Raw genomic sequence first — 16230 nt, 5'->3', positions numbered from 1 at the left:
TGTGGAATAGACTTCCTCAAGAGTTGGTTCTGGCCAGCTCAGTAGATTGCTTTAAAAAAGGCCTGGATTCTTTCCTAGATACACATAATATAACTGGATACTAACATTAATAGGTAAAGGTAATCCAGGGAATATCTGGTTGTCCCCTGCAGGAGCAAATTGCATCATGCTTTGCTGGGGGGGGGGGGGGGTTGCCTTCCTCTAGATCAACTCTGGGTATAGGATTATAATTTTTTTTTTAAGGTTCAACTAGATAGACTTTTGTCTTTTTTCAGCCAGACTAACTATGTAACTTGCCTGACTGCATTGTGCCAAAGTGTAAAGTTTGGTGGAATGGGGATTATGGTGTGGGGTTACCTTTCACGGGTTGGGCTTGGCCCCTTAGTTCCAGTGAAGGGAAGTCTTAAGGCGACATCATACCAAGACAATTTGGACAATTTCATGCTCCCAACTTTGTGGGAACAGTTTGGGATGGCTCCTTCCTGTTTCAACATGACTGCGCACCAGTGCACAAAGCAAGGTCCACAAAGATAAGGATGAGTGAGTTTGGGGTGGAGGAAATTGACTGGCCTGCACAGAGTCCTAACCTCAACCCGATAGAACACTTTTCAAATGAATTAGAGCAGAGACTGTGAGCCAGGCCTTCTCGACCAAAATCAGTGCCTGATCTCACAATTGTGCTTCTGGAAGAATGGTCAAACATTCCCATAGACACACTCCTAAACCTTGTGGACAGCCTTCCCAGAAGAGTTGAAGCTGGTATAGCTGCAAAGGGTGGGCCAACTCAGTATTGAACCCTACGGACTAAGACTTTGATATTAGAAGTAACTTCGATTTTCTTTTCTTCTGTATCCTAGTATCATTCCTTGGAAATTAAAATGTATGTCTAGTCAAATGTTTTTATTAGTTTTGGGTAAACAGGTTTTTTTCTGCTATCCCCTCATTTCTTGTCTGCCCCCCTCATGATACTCGCCAGGCCCACCCAACAACCACTGTGATTGCAGCCCACTGTGATGTTTATATCACAGAAAGCTTCAGGAGCAGGTACACGTCATTGTCACCTAGCTCTGAATAGTGGCAGTGGCGGGGGTGGAGGGAGGGTTCTACAGTAAAAAAGAACAAACTTTAAAGAGTAACTCCACTTTTGTTGAGAATAAACCACTCCCTTCTGGGTGATCTGTGTACACTGCAAGGATTTCAGCAAACATTGTTGCAGATTCCTACCATGTACAGAGTGAAAGTGAATGACAGTAACTGTACAATTATCAATAAGATCAGAAACTGCACTTGCAGGGTTCTAATGAGGAAAGAGGCAGTGTCTGCATTCCTTTAGACGTGAATTCCCATTGGGAATATCTCACCAAAATTACATTTTGTAGTATTGGATGCCCAAAATCTGATTGCAGGTTTTGCATATTGCATTGCATTTTACAGACATTGGCAGCACTGCAGATTAAATAGGAAAGGTAATTTTTATCAACATTCAATTACAATATGACATGTGTAGCAATTGTATATGCTATATTATTTGTTGTATTTGCTTTTTCCCCGCAAAAGTGTTTAAGAAAGTGTAATCGAGGAAAAAAAAAATACAAACAGCTTTTTAATGTTGTGGAGAATGCAGGGAGGAAGACTCCCTTTGGGACCGAAGGCCTGCCTTAATGGCGGTGACTGAGGCTTACTGCCAGGATAGCTTTCAAATCATGGAAATATCTTTTATTAGAGGATACTCAGAATTTCCAGATTGTAAATGTCATATAGCCATACATGTGTTAGGTATTAATGGAATTGTCTTTGTGTGTGTCTGTTTGTTGGTTTATTTATATACCAGCTTAATAATGTGTGGTAGAGAGTGATATCATCAAAAAGTAGAGAAGGAAATGAAAGAAATAAATGAACTTCTTTTCATAAAGGAGTGCATGACATTCTGTAGGCTCATTAAATTATCACAGTGATCACTCCAAGTGACAGTAGAAAACATAAAAGACTCCATGTTTCTCTACAAATTCCATTTACCAGAATTTGGCGGATAGTGGAAAACAGTATTCACACACATCAGAGGACTTCATACTCACAGTAAAAGAGAGAATTTAATTTATTCTGTGGAATATTCCTAACAAAATGAACTCTGGAAATAAAAGTCTACATTTATTTCAAGTAGAACAAAACAAAAAAAAAGATGATTTTTTTTTTATTGTTCCTTTTATCCCATTGCAACTCTACTATATATACAGAGTTAAAACAAAATAAAGGTGTAGCGCTATTAAACGAATAATATAAAATGATAATAAACTGATATAAAACTCATATGCATAAGATGAAATGAATGTCCACATATAAAGTTCCCATAAGAGCATATAAATAATAAAAATGTGTGATATATCCCAGGATAAGACACTGCAGCAGATTGACTTGTGACTCCAGCCAATAGTAATAGTGCGCACGCAACGGAAGCGCATGGATAATGCGCATAAATTTAAACCCTCAAGATATAACTGGATAATCCAGTGGACTTTTCCTCTATGGTGCAGTCATCAAGCCTTTAAGAGTAGTGAAAAGATCTGCTGGATCCAGAGGTCCCCTTAAGGTTGTATTAGGTGCTCAGCCTGAGTACAGGGCTCCTTTTCCTCTGGACACACTTGAAACTCTAGGGTAACCTGTGGGGTTAATAACTCCATAAAGGAGCCACAAAACAGGTATCCATAGTGTAGTATGTTCAGTGAGTATTTATTGAAATCACAATACAGCAAGCAGGGTATAGTGACATAAATAGGAAGCACTAACCCTTAGTTAAAATGGCAGCCGGGCTTCCTCCTAGCTCTGGCGGCGGTGATGTCACGTGCTGTCTGCTTCCTCCTGAGGCCTTTCATGCAATGGCACTTCTTCAGAGTACCTTTTGGTATTTTAGCAGCTGTTTTTTAGGAGCACTCACTATCTTTTTACTATATATACAGAGTTAATAGCAGTCTTGCTTTGTAAATAGAAACTGTGGGGCGCTCTCCCTGTCAACAGCATGCACAAACAGGTCCCCATGTTGCTGACCCTGTGTTTTCCCTCACGGCTGCAGAACACGCAGTCGCACACTTAGCCAGTGCATGGTTAAAGATCCATCTAGCAGGGTTCCCACTGGGCTCTTCCACCAGTACTGTGACGTAATTTATGGCTCACCGGCTGCGTCACTTCTTACCTTTGGGCATCATCTTCCCTGGGAAACCAGCAGCTGCCGGAACTACTTACAGCGGTATCTCCTCCATGGGACACCTTTCCATAGTGTAATTTTTGTCTTTGGAACAGGGTACTGAGTCATTTCATCCTCCAAGCTGGCATGTACATGTAAGCTGCAAAATTTTATTAAACACAAGTATTTGCATGTGATTGCTTTATTTTAAGTGGAGGGCTGATGGGGATCAGCGTCAGAACATGCAGCTCTGCCATGGCAGTTTCCCTGCACCAATCTGCCTAAGGAAAGAAGGTCTGTGACTTCCTGACCCCCCGTACTATACCCTCCTGATCTCCTTGCACTGTGTCCTCCTGACCTCCCTGCACCGTGCCCTCCTGACTTCCCTTCACTGAACCCTCCTGACCTCCCTGCACTGTGCCCTGATGACCTCCCTGCACCAAGCCTTCCTGCCCCCCAGTACCGTGCCCTCCTGACCCTCCAGTACCGTACTCACCTGACCCCCCTGTACTCTGCCCTCCTGAACACTCAGTACTATACCATCCTGACCCTGCTTTATTCTGCCCTCCTGACCTTCCTGCATCATGCACTCCTAACCCCCCAGTACCTTACTCTTCTGCCCCCCCTGGATTGTTCCCTCCTGAGCTCCCAGTACCATACCCTCCTGCCCCCCAATACCATACCTTCATGACCCCCCAATACCATGCCCTCCTGACTCCTCAGTATTGTGCCCTCCTGACTCCTCAGTATTGTACCCTCCTAACCTCCCTACACCATACCCTCCTGACCTCCTTGCACCGTGCCCTCCTGACTCCTCAGTACCATACCCTCCTGACCCCCATGCACCATACCCTCCTGACCCCCATGCACCATACCCTCCTGACCTCCCAATACCATACCTTCATGACCCCCCAATACCATGCCCTCCTGACTCCTCAGCATTGTACCCTCCTGACCTCCCTATACCATACCCTCCTGACCTCCTTGCATCATGCCCTCCTGACTCCCCAGTACCATACCCTCCTGATCCCCATGCACCATATCCTCCTGACCTCCCTGTACCAGGCCCTCCTGCCCCCCCAGTACCATGCTCTCCTAACCCCCTGTCCTCACTCCTGCTGACCTCTGACCTGCTCACCCCTGTCCTCTGCCCTACTAATCCCTGCTGTTTATACTGCTGACCTCTGTACACTTCTCTTGATCCTACTAAACTCTGTACACTGCCTTACCTACTACTGACCTACCCACTGCTTACACTGGCCTAAAATCAGAGCAGATAGCCAAGCCTGAAACTAGTCGAAAAAATCAGCCTGCAGTTCTGCTTTCATGATGAACTCCAGCATTAGACTTTTGGGGTGCGGGGTGACAAATTATTACCCAGACATGGAAAAATTGTGAATGAAAGTGAATGCCGAGTTTCCCACTAAAGCTAAATTTTAAGGTAGGCTAAATTTATATTTCTACGGTGACATTAGTTTTATAAGATGTTTCTAAGTTATCTTTATGCTGTCTTTACTTTTGATTGGGGGCTTGCTAGTTAAATTCTTAAAAAAAAAAAAAAAAAAAAAAAAAAAATGACGCCATACCCTGGTGATCTTTGCTCTCTTACAGGTAGATCTCTTGTTTTCCAGGTAGATCTCCACCTCAGAAAGGTTGCCTTCCCTTGCTGTAGGGTAACCATAAAAAATATGAAAATGATAGAAGATCATGAAAATATGGTACAGTAAGCACGCCAAATAAATATAATTCAAATCATTTTAAAAATGCAGACAGTAATAAGGAATTCTCAGTAAAACTTCACAATATATTTTTGAAATTTTCTGTTACAGTAGACATTCACAGGGCAGGATTGCTGCCATACACATCTAATGATTGACACACCAGTGTCCCTCGAGGAGGTCCACCAGCTTACTTCTTTGGCTCCAGCATTTTCCATCTAAACAATCAGTCTAGTGGTCTTTTGTAGTCTTCCAACACACACAGCGGATGCCTGAAACCCACACTAACTTTGATATGGACTTGTCACAACAGTCAGTTATGAACCAAGTTTCTATCAGCAAGAATTTGTAATGTAGAACTCTGTGTGTGATCCCTATCTCTCATAAAATTAGGAGAATAACATTACTATATAGAATTTACCATGGGCCCTTGACTAAATTTCTTTCTGTGTGCATTGCTTAAAGAACAAAATCTAATTAAAAAGCAACTCCAAGAAACAAATAAAACCAGAGGATTGCTATTCATGGTGTGATAGTACATTTTCCATGATTCTTTGAAGTTAGAGCAACGGAACATTCACTGTGGCCCTGGAGAGGATTCTCAAAAGAGAAGTATGGGAATTAAAAAAAATAAACAATCATACTTACCTTGATGGCTGCAGCATTTATCCCATCTGCAGCTGTCTGATAACTGAGCGATCAAACACCGCTAATTGCTCAGTTTTCAGTCTTCAGCCTGCGGAGCATCGGTGACTATCACTGGAGTGCTGGACTGTGAAAGGGGTGGGAAATCTGGCTCAAGCTCTCAGCAGCATTCTAAGAGTCCATGCCAGCTGCTGGTCCAGGCTTCTGGGTGGATCCCGACTTTAAGGTCAGAATCTTTCCCCAGGATGTCCCCAGTGACATCCAAAGCCAGCTGTTGGTTTAAAATGGGTCACAGGAGTGCAGAAACAACTGCACTCCTGTGATCCATAAGAGAAGTATAGCCAAAAAAACTTTAAAGATTCCCAAACCACCCTGAACTTTGGGGTGTCATCAGAACAGGTTTAGAAATGAATGTTCCAATGGAACACTAGTTCTTGTAACAACTAGGAATTCCTTCACTTTGGGGGACTTTCCTCTCACTTTCTGTCTAAACTGTGGGACAGAAAGTGAAGGGAAATTCCCCAATGGGACAAATGTGGCAAAAAAGAACTGACAGCAATTATGAACCTTACTCTATTCAAATTGAAAGAAAACGTTTTGCCTGTAGTTCTACTTTATTTTTCCTCTTTGAGGAAGTTCTCTGCATCTCTACCTATAAGGTTAGAGATGTTGCACTTTTTTTCCACCATAATTTGCAAATAAATTCTTTCCAAATCAGCCAATGTGATTGTCTGGATTTTTTTTCTCATTTTGTCTCTCATAGTTGAGGTCTACCTATGATGCCAATTACAGGCCTTTCTCATCTTTTTAAGTGGGAGAACTTGCACAATTGGTGGCTGACTAAATACTTTTTTGCCCCACTGTGTATATATATATATATATATATATATATATATATATGGAATAATGCATTTTGGTTACCAGGTATTGTTTTTAGAAGCTAGGCTTCCCCTATTCATATACTACTGAACTAATTTGACTGGTTCATGGAGCTCATGGAAAAGGAAATAGGACAAAGGACTTGAACCCAGCTATGTACAAAAGACAAGGGGGGGGGGGGGGCTTTTTTTGTTTTGGAGGACTTTGAGAAGCAAAGAGCAGTCTGTGATATATCCTGGATAGAAGGAAGACCACTCCATAATACAGAAAGACTGAAAAAAAGAACATTACCTGGGGATGACACTACATCTACTACTTAAGTAACTTTTAGTGCATTTCTATTGCATACATTGTCCATGTTCATTTGCTAAAAAGGATAGATAGCGTGTGCATGTATATGTTGTATGCATGTTTTGAGATACTTAGTATGATATGTATTGTTTTCCTAAAATTGTACATAGTTTGTAGATATAGCCTTTTTGTTTAGTAAAGCACGTTATTACACTACCACAAAGTGACTTTAAAAGACAAAGCAAAACATAAAGGTGTTTCCTCTCTCATCCATGTAGCTTCTTCAGTTCTATTAAGTGTCATGGACATAACCCAGCCAGCATAGCTACAGCAGTCACCTTAATCCAGTCATCATGGAATGCATCAAGTCAGATGTTGATTGTCCAAGAAAAGGATGGGAGGTAAAAAAGAATTCTAAAGGTTATTTTTTTTTTTAAATTAAAAAACATGTCTAACTTACCTGCTGTGTGCAGTGGTATTGCAGAGGGCAGCCTGGATTCTCCTCTTCTCAGGTCCCTCGCAGGCTCTCCTGGCTCCTCGCTCCTGTGGGGTGCCCCCACAGCAAGCAGCAAGCAGCTTGCTATGGGGGCACCTGCTGCTCTGTGTGTCCATTCACACACGGAGCTGAGGCTTGGGCCCACCCCCTCTGTCTCCTCATTGGCTGACTGGCTGTGATTGACAGCAATGGGAGCCAATGGCCCCCGATTGCTGTCTCAGTCAATGAGGAGACAGAGACCCGGGACATCTGAGGCTGGATCGCGATAAGGCTCAGATAACTATTAAGGGGGCTGGGGGCACTGTTGCACACAGAAGGTTTTTTACCTTCATGCATAGAATGCAGAGGATGGTGTCAGACAGTAGGGCACAGAACTTTGTCAGTAGGGCAGAGGACGGTGTTAGCCAGTAGGGCAGAGGATGCTGTCAGACAGTAGGGCAAAGTACAGTGTCAGCCAGTAGGTCAGAAAACAGTGTCAGCCAGTAGGGAAGAGGAAAGAGTCAGACAATAGGGCAGATAACTTTTTCAGTTGGGTAGAGGATAGTGTCAGGCAGTAGGGCAGAGGACGGTGTAAGCCAGAAGGGCAGAGGACTCTGTTAGCCAGTAGGTCAGAGGACGGTGTCAGTTAGCAGGGCAGTGGACAGTGTCAGTTAGCAGGGCAGTGGATAGTGTCAGTTTGCAGGGCAGTGGACAGTGTCAGTCAGCAGGGTAGAGGATGATGTCAGTCAGTAGGGCAAAGGATGTTGTCAATCAGTAGGGCAGAGAATGTTGTCAGTAGGGCAGAGGACAGTGTCAGCCAGTAGGGCAGAGGACTGTATCAGCCAGTAGGGCAGAGGACAGTGTCAGTCAGCAGGGCAGTGGACAGTGTCAGTCAGCAGGGCAGTGGACAGTGTCAGTCAGCAGGATAGAGGATGGTGTCAGCCAGTAGGGCAGAGGACTGTGTTAGCCAGTAGGGCAGAGGACAATGTCAGTCATCAGGGCAGTGGACAGTGTCAGTCAGCAGGGCAGAGGATGGTGTTAGTCAGTAGGGAAGAGGACTTTGTTGTTAGCTTTGGTTTATGAATGAACAGGAAGACTGTGCAGAGCTCTTCCTGTTCATTCATTCTGAGCAGCTGATGCTGCAGAGATGGAGGTTGAGGATACAGTCCTGGACCTCAAGACGGGCCCCCTGGAGCTTGGGCATGGCCAACATTGCGACTCCTGATGCTACGCCAGTGGATAGGGTCCCTTCACACAGGGGTCCTCCTGCAGCCTGTACATTACAAGTCCCAGCATGTCCAGGACTCACCCCTCCCCCATACTGGCTCCTGTCACTCCCCCACATATTGAATGTCCCCAGTACAGGGGAAGTCAGGAGAAGTTTCAGTCCTCCTCAATGCCCTCAATGTGTAGAAGTCCCCTAGCCCTGTGTCCCACACTGTAAAATGTTCGAACATCCCCCTTCCTCTATGCTTCACTTTTACTACTTGATGAACTTGCTGCCCCGTTGTAGAATCGCTGGCACCCGGACCACCTCCAGCTAGAGAGCATGTGTATCCCATGGCCGGGCCCCTGGCATGACTGAGGACAGGTAGGAGGGGTGACAATGAAAAGAGGGAGCTGAGGAGAGACCAGCAGTGACAGACCTGGATAGAGAGGTGAGGGGAGGAGACATAGGAGGAGGGAGGGGGACCAACTCACTGGGAGGCAGTGGGGAGAAGGTAGGTCTGTGCACCAGGAAGAAAGAAAGTTCCCCACAGTACTGCCTATCATTCCACATGAAGGGGAGTGGTCTGTCCTGTCATATACTGGTATCCCAGGTGACCACCACCACTCACAAATAAACACATTGACACAAGATCTAATGTCAGAGGGAGGCTGCATGGCCCCCATGGAGCAGGGCCAGGGTCGCAATTGCAACCTCTGCGACCCCTGATGCAACACCCGTGATCCCATCCTTATGGTGTCATGAGGTCTGGGGCATGTGTTAATCATTCAAGTCACTGGACTAAAGCAGTGACTTGCTGTCAAATCAGTGGGGTTGCCATTTTAAAGTGGAATTGTTTGAGGATAACATGGTGTTGAAGATCCCCCACTCCCGTTAATGGGTGGTTGTTCCAATTTGACAAAGAGGGCCTCTTTCATGCCTCTTGAAAACCAGTTGTCCCTGTTGGGGATGTTCCCTGCCAGAACTGAAGATGTACTATGGGTGAACTTGGATGAGCAGTGAAATGTCTCCAGTTTGACATGTTACACTCTTGAATGTGACTAACTGCTGATAAGCATGCCATGGCTTTAATACCCTAGTACCTTAACAGACATAAAGGACCAGAGACAGTAATAAAAACCTGACAGAGGTTCTAACCCATCACCATTTTATCCAAAGCTTTTAAAAGCAATGTTTTGGCTTCAAATACATTTTAAGAAATGGTGATGTTGTATCAAGGTGGTGCATTGTGAGGGTATGCTCTACAACCGTCATATGTTCACAATATGTGCCTATTAATACATATAAATTAAAGAAAACAAATGAAATGCAGCTAAATAGGACAATTACACTAACTGGCAAGGTTCAACTACAGTTGCAACTTCTACTTTCGAGACCCATATTAAAATATTTTTCAAAATTACCAAACCCTAGTGTACAGAAGCCCGTGGACTGCAGAAAGACTCATGAACAGAATTTGGAGCCTTTGCTCTGAAGATCATTAGGCCCAGGAGAAGGTATTGCTAGGTTTTCAGGGTATTGGAGATCAGAGGTGTCCATAGTGGGGCGGCCTGATGTCCTCAGACAATACCAGGCTGAAAAACAGAAGCCCTAAGAAGGCATGTCCTGCCATTCATATGTATTTCCATATTATAATTTTGCATTTTACTTCTAACAAGGCGAATCCACCAAATTTCTTCATGGCCCTAACCTGACCTTTCTGTTCAGTTCTGCAGCTGATGTAGGAAATGATATCTTGGGATCTACATCACAATTGAGCAGTTATTAGGACATGTCCGCTGTGAATTAGCAATTAATTTGAGTAGCCCTTATTTTAAATGCAGAGTATTATTTTGCTGTTGTTTTTACTCGTTATAAGATGGGTTTAATCAGATTGGAATGTGATGTCATAACTTGTTTTACACTGGAAGAAGGGAACGGACTTTTGGATACATTTTTGTTTTTTCTGCACCTCGGTGAAGACAGATGTGAGTGTAACTTTACATGTGTCCTTTTTGGCTTCAATCTACACTGTTTCCTTTATGCTATTTTTAAACAAATACTTTATATGTAAGGAGTAATGTCAGGAACAGATTAAAGCTTCTTAATGAACTTTGCAAAGGGAAGATAAATGCCATTTATAAAACAGTGGCAATAAACACAGCTACTATTCAAGAAATGGTAGAGCCGAACTCTGGGCAGATATAAAAGATACAAATTCATGCAGATCTGTATTAATTTACATATCAGGAAATGTGTTTTTAAATGCAGGCAGTGTAAGAACCTGAATTTGACTTGGTATCTGCCTCTTGAAGTCCACTGTAAAGCAGGGCTCAGACTGGAAGAGAGAAAAGCAGCACAAGGAGCCAGTCAGTTGTGCTATAGTGCTCATGTGCTAGCATGAAACATTCTGATAAATGGAGAGACCAGAGGGAGAGCAGTCATCAATCTTCTGCTTCTTCTTTTACTGTCCAATAACAAACTGGGAGAGAGACCAGATCTGTAAACATTAGTTGACTTCAGCAGAATAAAATCAGGGCACCTGTTCTGCCATTAGGAGTCTATAAATTGCAGTGCCAGGACCTTGCCAGGGCACAAATACAAATCCTTTGGCAGATATTTGTATTTAGTTGCTTGCCTGGAGTTCATGTTTACCTTCTGAACATTGTCATACAGTTTCTATTTATTTCCCTACAACCATGTGTAACACCCTGCTACAAGTGTTGATGCGGGGCCATGCAGAACAGTGGCATTCACACTCTATAGAGCAGCCCCATGGAACTGTATGCATGACTTTACTAAGGAGCAGTGTAGTAAAGAACTACATTTCCCAGAGGAGCTGGCATGTGGGTAGAGGCATATACAGGTGAAACTCGAAAAATTAGAATATTGTGCAAAAGTTAATTTATTTCAGTAATGCAACTTAAAAGGTGAAACTAATATATGAGATAGACTCATTACATGCAAAGCAAGATAGTCCAAGCCGTAATTTGTTATAATTGTGATGATTATGGCTTACAGCTCATGAAAACCCCAAATCCAAAAACTCAGAAAATTAAAATATTGTAAAAAAGGTGAAATATTCTAGGCTCAAAGTGTCCCACTCTAATCAGCTAATTAAGCCATAACACCTGCAAAGGGTTCCTGAGCCTTTAAATGGTCTCTCAGTCTGGTTCAGTAGGAATCACAATCATGGGAAAGACTGCTGACCTGACAGTTGTGCAGAAAACCATCATTGACACCCTTCAAAAAGAGGGAAAGCCTCAAAAGGTAAATGCAAAAGAAGTTGGATGTCCTCAAACTACTGTATCAAAGCACATTAATAAAAAGTTAATAGAACATTAGCACATTAATAGAAGCTTTGCAGCTTCATGACCTGGACGGCTTGCCATAACTGATGGAGCCATGAATTCTGTGCTCTACCAGAAAATCCTGAAGGAGAATGTCCGGCCATCAGTTCCTGAACTCAAGCTCAAGAGCACTTGGATTATGCAACAGAACAATGGTCCGATACACACCAGCATGTCCACCACTAAAAAATAAAATTAAGGTTTTGGAGTGGCCAAGTCAAAGTCCAGACTTAAATCCCGTTGAGATGCTGTGGTATGACCTTAAAAAGGCCTTTCATGCTGGAAAACCCTCCAAGGTGGCTAAATTAAAACAATTCTCCAAAGAAGAGTGGGCCACAATTCCTCCTCAGTGGTTTGAAAGACTCATTGCCAATTATTGCAAATGTTTAATTGCAGTTGTTGCCATCAAGGGTGGCACAACCAGTTAATAGGTTTAGGGGGCATTTACGTTTTCACATAAGGCCAGGCAGGTTTGGACAGATTGTTTTTCCCTTAATAAAATGAAAGCATCACATCACTTAAAAACTGCACTTTGTATTTAGCCTAGTTTTCTTTGTGTAATATTAAAATGTTTTTAACAGTCTGAATCATGTAAGTGTGACAAATATGCAAAAAAAAAAAAAAAAAGAAACAGGAAGGGGGCAAATACTTTTTTGACAGCACTGTTTGTGTGTGTGTGAGTATGTATATATATATATTGTGTACACGCATGAAGATGAAACAAATCCTTCTACATAAGTTATATCTGTTTATCTGCGGCCATCTGTCATCTATAGCTATTCAAAATGCCGAATTTTTACAGAATGTCTGAGCTTTCAGAAAGCAGGGAGCAGAGAGCTGAAGTTACGGTCTGCAGAGCTCACTGAGAGCTGATTGGAGGGAAGGGACACCCCCCCTCCCCTTTACACATCACACAGGAACAGAAATAAGGTTGTCCATCAAAGGTTGTGTGCTGGAGCTCCATCACCTGTCACCTTTTTTCTCTTGGGGTCAGGTGTGACTCAAACTGATAGCACAGGAATGAGGCAGCAGAGAAAAATGACACTTCGGGCCAGTTCACAATACAAAAACGGATGCATTAAAGATACGTTTTTGCTTACAGTTCACACCACACGCAGTTTTCATGCAGTTTGCCGTTTCAGTACAGTTCTGTATGGAAAAAATGCAGCATGTTCTATTTTTTTTTCTGCACCGGAAGCTAACTGGAACTGACTGCACTGGTGTGAAGTAGGCCCATTGGAGTACATGGAAAACAGTGTGCATGCATTTTTTATGCAGAAAAAAAGGCACAGGACTGCATCTAATGTGAACTAGCCCGTAGCGCTCTGGATTGAGACAAGCACACACTAAATCTGTTTGATGGTCAAAATAATTTAAGTGTGATAAATATGAAAAAAAAATAGGAAGGGGGCAAAGATTTTCTTTTACAGCACTTTATATATTTATTACATACACAAATATTTCTAACACATCAAGAAAGTTGGGGCAGCATCCACAACTACTGAGATGAAACCAGACACAGGACAGTGGATTTTCAATTAGGATAAGCAGAATGATGGCATTGATAGAAGTAAATAGGAGTATAGTATAATAAGAAGCAACAACTGGTACATATATGATAAAAAATGATGATAAAATAACCCAAAAGTCCATAAATGTCTGTAATGGTCCATATACTTTAGTGGCAGCTCCTCAGTGAGACTGACATAATAACAATAGGGAACCATAAGGAAACAGCAAGGGTCTGCAAATGGAATTGCATTGAGAGGGAGGACAGTAAAGCCGGCCATAGATAGAATCGAAAACCAAGCGAAAATTCTTGTTGAACGTAGAATCGTTTGGTTTTCGCATTATTAGTGCGCCTGCTGCGAGATGCGATTTTCATTCAGCAATGGAAAGTGCCAGACGCAACATGCTGGAATTTATTTTAGAAAAATGAAACAAATGATGACACACTTGTATGGGCTATTCTCATTTTTCGATCGACAGAATGTTCGGTTTTCGACTCATCTATGGCCGGCTTAAAGATTTCTTCACACCATACATGAGCAGTGGTATGCAGAAAAACGCAGTCAGTCAATGGATATGGTGTAAACAAGCCTTACAGCCCGAGTGCTACTAAGCAGGAAGCGCAGCCTGACTATGGAATGGGCCGGTATGCCTTCCCCTTTGTAGCTGATCAGTGCTCTTTGGGGCTACGATCTCAGTGTGGTCAGATATCACATTAGGATTGCTATGTCTTGGTGACCTAAGGGATGTCATGGGGACTTATAAAAGCCATGCACTAAGAATAGATATCCAGGGCTGAGGACTACCATATTGTCCCATTTTTTACATTCTTTTTCCTTTATATAGTAAAAAAAAAAAAAAAAAACACACAAAAACAGTGGATATTAAACATCACCAAAAGAAAGTTCTATTTCTAAAATAAAAGGGTATATGAAATCCATTAGTATACAGCGTTACATGACCAGTTGTCATTCTATCTCAGCGTTGAAATCTGACCAATATCCTGATAATGAAGGAATATTACAGCCTGCCACTCAACGGACTACACACTATATGGCCAAAATGTCTTCCCCCCCAGACTAAGATCACATGACCATTAATTTCAGTTGGGAGCCAGCAGATCTGAACATGGCAGTTACAGGGCTACAAATAGAACCTTGTCCTGGTGTTCTAGGTTTGTGAATCCCATCCATACACAGGAATAACATGATTTCATTGGGTGCTGGATACATCAAACATGAATAATACAGATGTAAGCTGAGCAAAGATGTCCCACATTTCTTTTAGTTGAAAAAAAATTACCCAAAAAATGTGATTTACAAACACCACATAGGAAGCCCAATGCTTTTTCCATATATGGTCATGTGACCTTGTTTCCATAGCTACCACACCGTGATGTCATCACCACTTGGCTCCGCCCCCTCAGCTGCTCCTGTATCAGGAGCTTGCACAGCCTGCTGTCATTCCCTTCGTCTACGCTACCAGGAGTGGAAGCGATTTTTCTTTCTCTGTGAAGCTTTGTCATTTGTAATCATGACGCGGCTATTTATGAGAAAGAGAGGATATGATGTGAAGGACCTCCTGAAAACCAACAAGGAGGATCCTGTTACATTACAAGGAGTGGGACCCTTAACAGAGGACCACAGAGCAGCCTCACAGCCCCAAGATTCTGCCCCTAAAAGGGGTAGATTTAGGGCAACTGGGAAGAGATTTTGGCAGTTTCTGGTCAGATGTTGCCCCTTTTCTCAGACAAAATTAGGAGAAGAAGACGCAGAAAGTAAGTATTAGTCTAGTGAGATATAATAGAGATATAAGGCACTGTAAGGAAATACAAGATTTATCACCAATTACATATATATTGGGGTCACTATACATACACATAGCGGGGTCACCGGGTAGAGTCTAGGAAAGAGTTAGACCCCCTCTCAGGTTTTTTATGCCCCCATTACAAAGATTAATTCGCTATATTTGTCCTGACCACCGATGTCACTGGGATAGAAAGTGATGGAAAAGCCAACATTGTGGGCTGACACCAGAACAGGAATAGAGGGGAAATCTTCTGATGGACAATACGGATGGGGGATACGTTGTTATGAATCTGCTGCAAAGTCTCATACCTGGAGGTCCTGCCAGTAATAGCACTTGTCATTAGCAGCAGCATTTGTCAGCCAGCCGTCAGTTGAATTCAGGTGACAGTTGGGCTACAGGGGTCAGGGGTCAGGTGTGCAGGAGGCATACATGGTCTATGGATAAATACAAAGTCAGTGTGAGTGCCTCCCCAGTGGCAGGCTGTGTATACAGGAGCCATCAATAGGAATGAGACCTTACACTGCCCCCCCAATGACATTCCCATTCACTAGGATCATTCCTATAGACAGTTGTGTTCTAGGATCTGTATGACCAGGCAGACTGGGGGCTGCAGGAGCAGACTATTCATTCCGCTTTGTTATATTATTCTACACACACATTTTTAAGTCGTTAGGAAAATTCGGGTGTCACCACAACTACGGACTCACAACCAAATACAAAATAGTGTTAACATTTATATTTAGTCAATTAAGATAAGCAGAGTGATGGAATTGCATTGAGAGGGAGGAACAGCTTAGGGCTCATTTACACCAGATGCATTGAACGTAGTATGAATGCATATACAAGAAAAAGAATGCATTTCAATAAGCCTTGTTTACCCCATTGCCCATTGAAAAGTACAACATGCTGTATTGTACGGTGGTGTGCAGAAAAAACGTAGCTCAATGGATATGATGTAAACAAGCCCTAGAGCACAAGAGTTACTTAGCAGAAAGCGCAGCCTGAGTATGGAATGGGTCAGTATGGCTTCCCCATTGTAGCTGATCATTGGTCTTTGGCACTAAGATCTCAGTATGGTCATATAATCACATTAGGATTGCTATCTGTTGGTGGTCAGAAAGTGTAAGTACGGTTACTCAGCATTTAATAGCTGTTAGGCTCAGTTCACA

General features: G+C 42.8%; 1 protein-coding gene across 1 annotated transcript in view; it reads right to left on the bottom strand.

The window, feature by feature from the left end:
- Positions 1–16230, bottom strand: part of LOC149451555 (uncharacterized) — a 133000-nt gene that overhangs the window by 50519 nt on the left and 66251 nt on the right. The window contains exon 3 of the mRNA XM_089690552.1: positions 4765–4844. Coding sequence (XP_089546678.1) covers positions 4765–4844 — 80 coding nt within the window. The remainder of the gene's footprint in view (positions 1–4764; positions 4845–16230) is intronic.

The sequence above is a fragment of the Staurois parvus genome, unplaced genomic scaffold (genome assembly GCF_062004578.1).
Source record: "Staurois parvus isolate SC_StPar_1 unplaced genomic scaffold, SC_StPar_1.0 ptg000531l, whole genome shotgun sequence".
NCBI lineage: Eukaryota > Metazoa > Chordata > Amphibia > Anura > Ranidae > Staurois > Staurois parvus.
The sequence above is the reverse complement of the archived record's forward strand: the minus strand, read 5'-3'. Positions and strand labels throughout refer to the sequence as shown.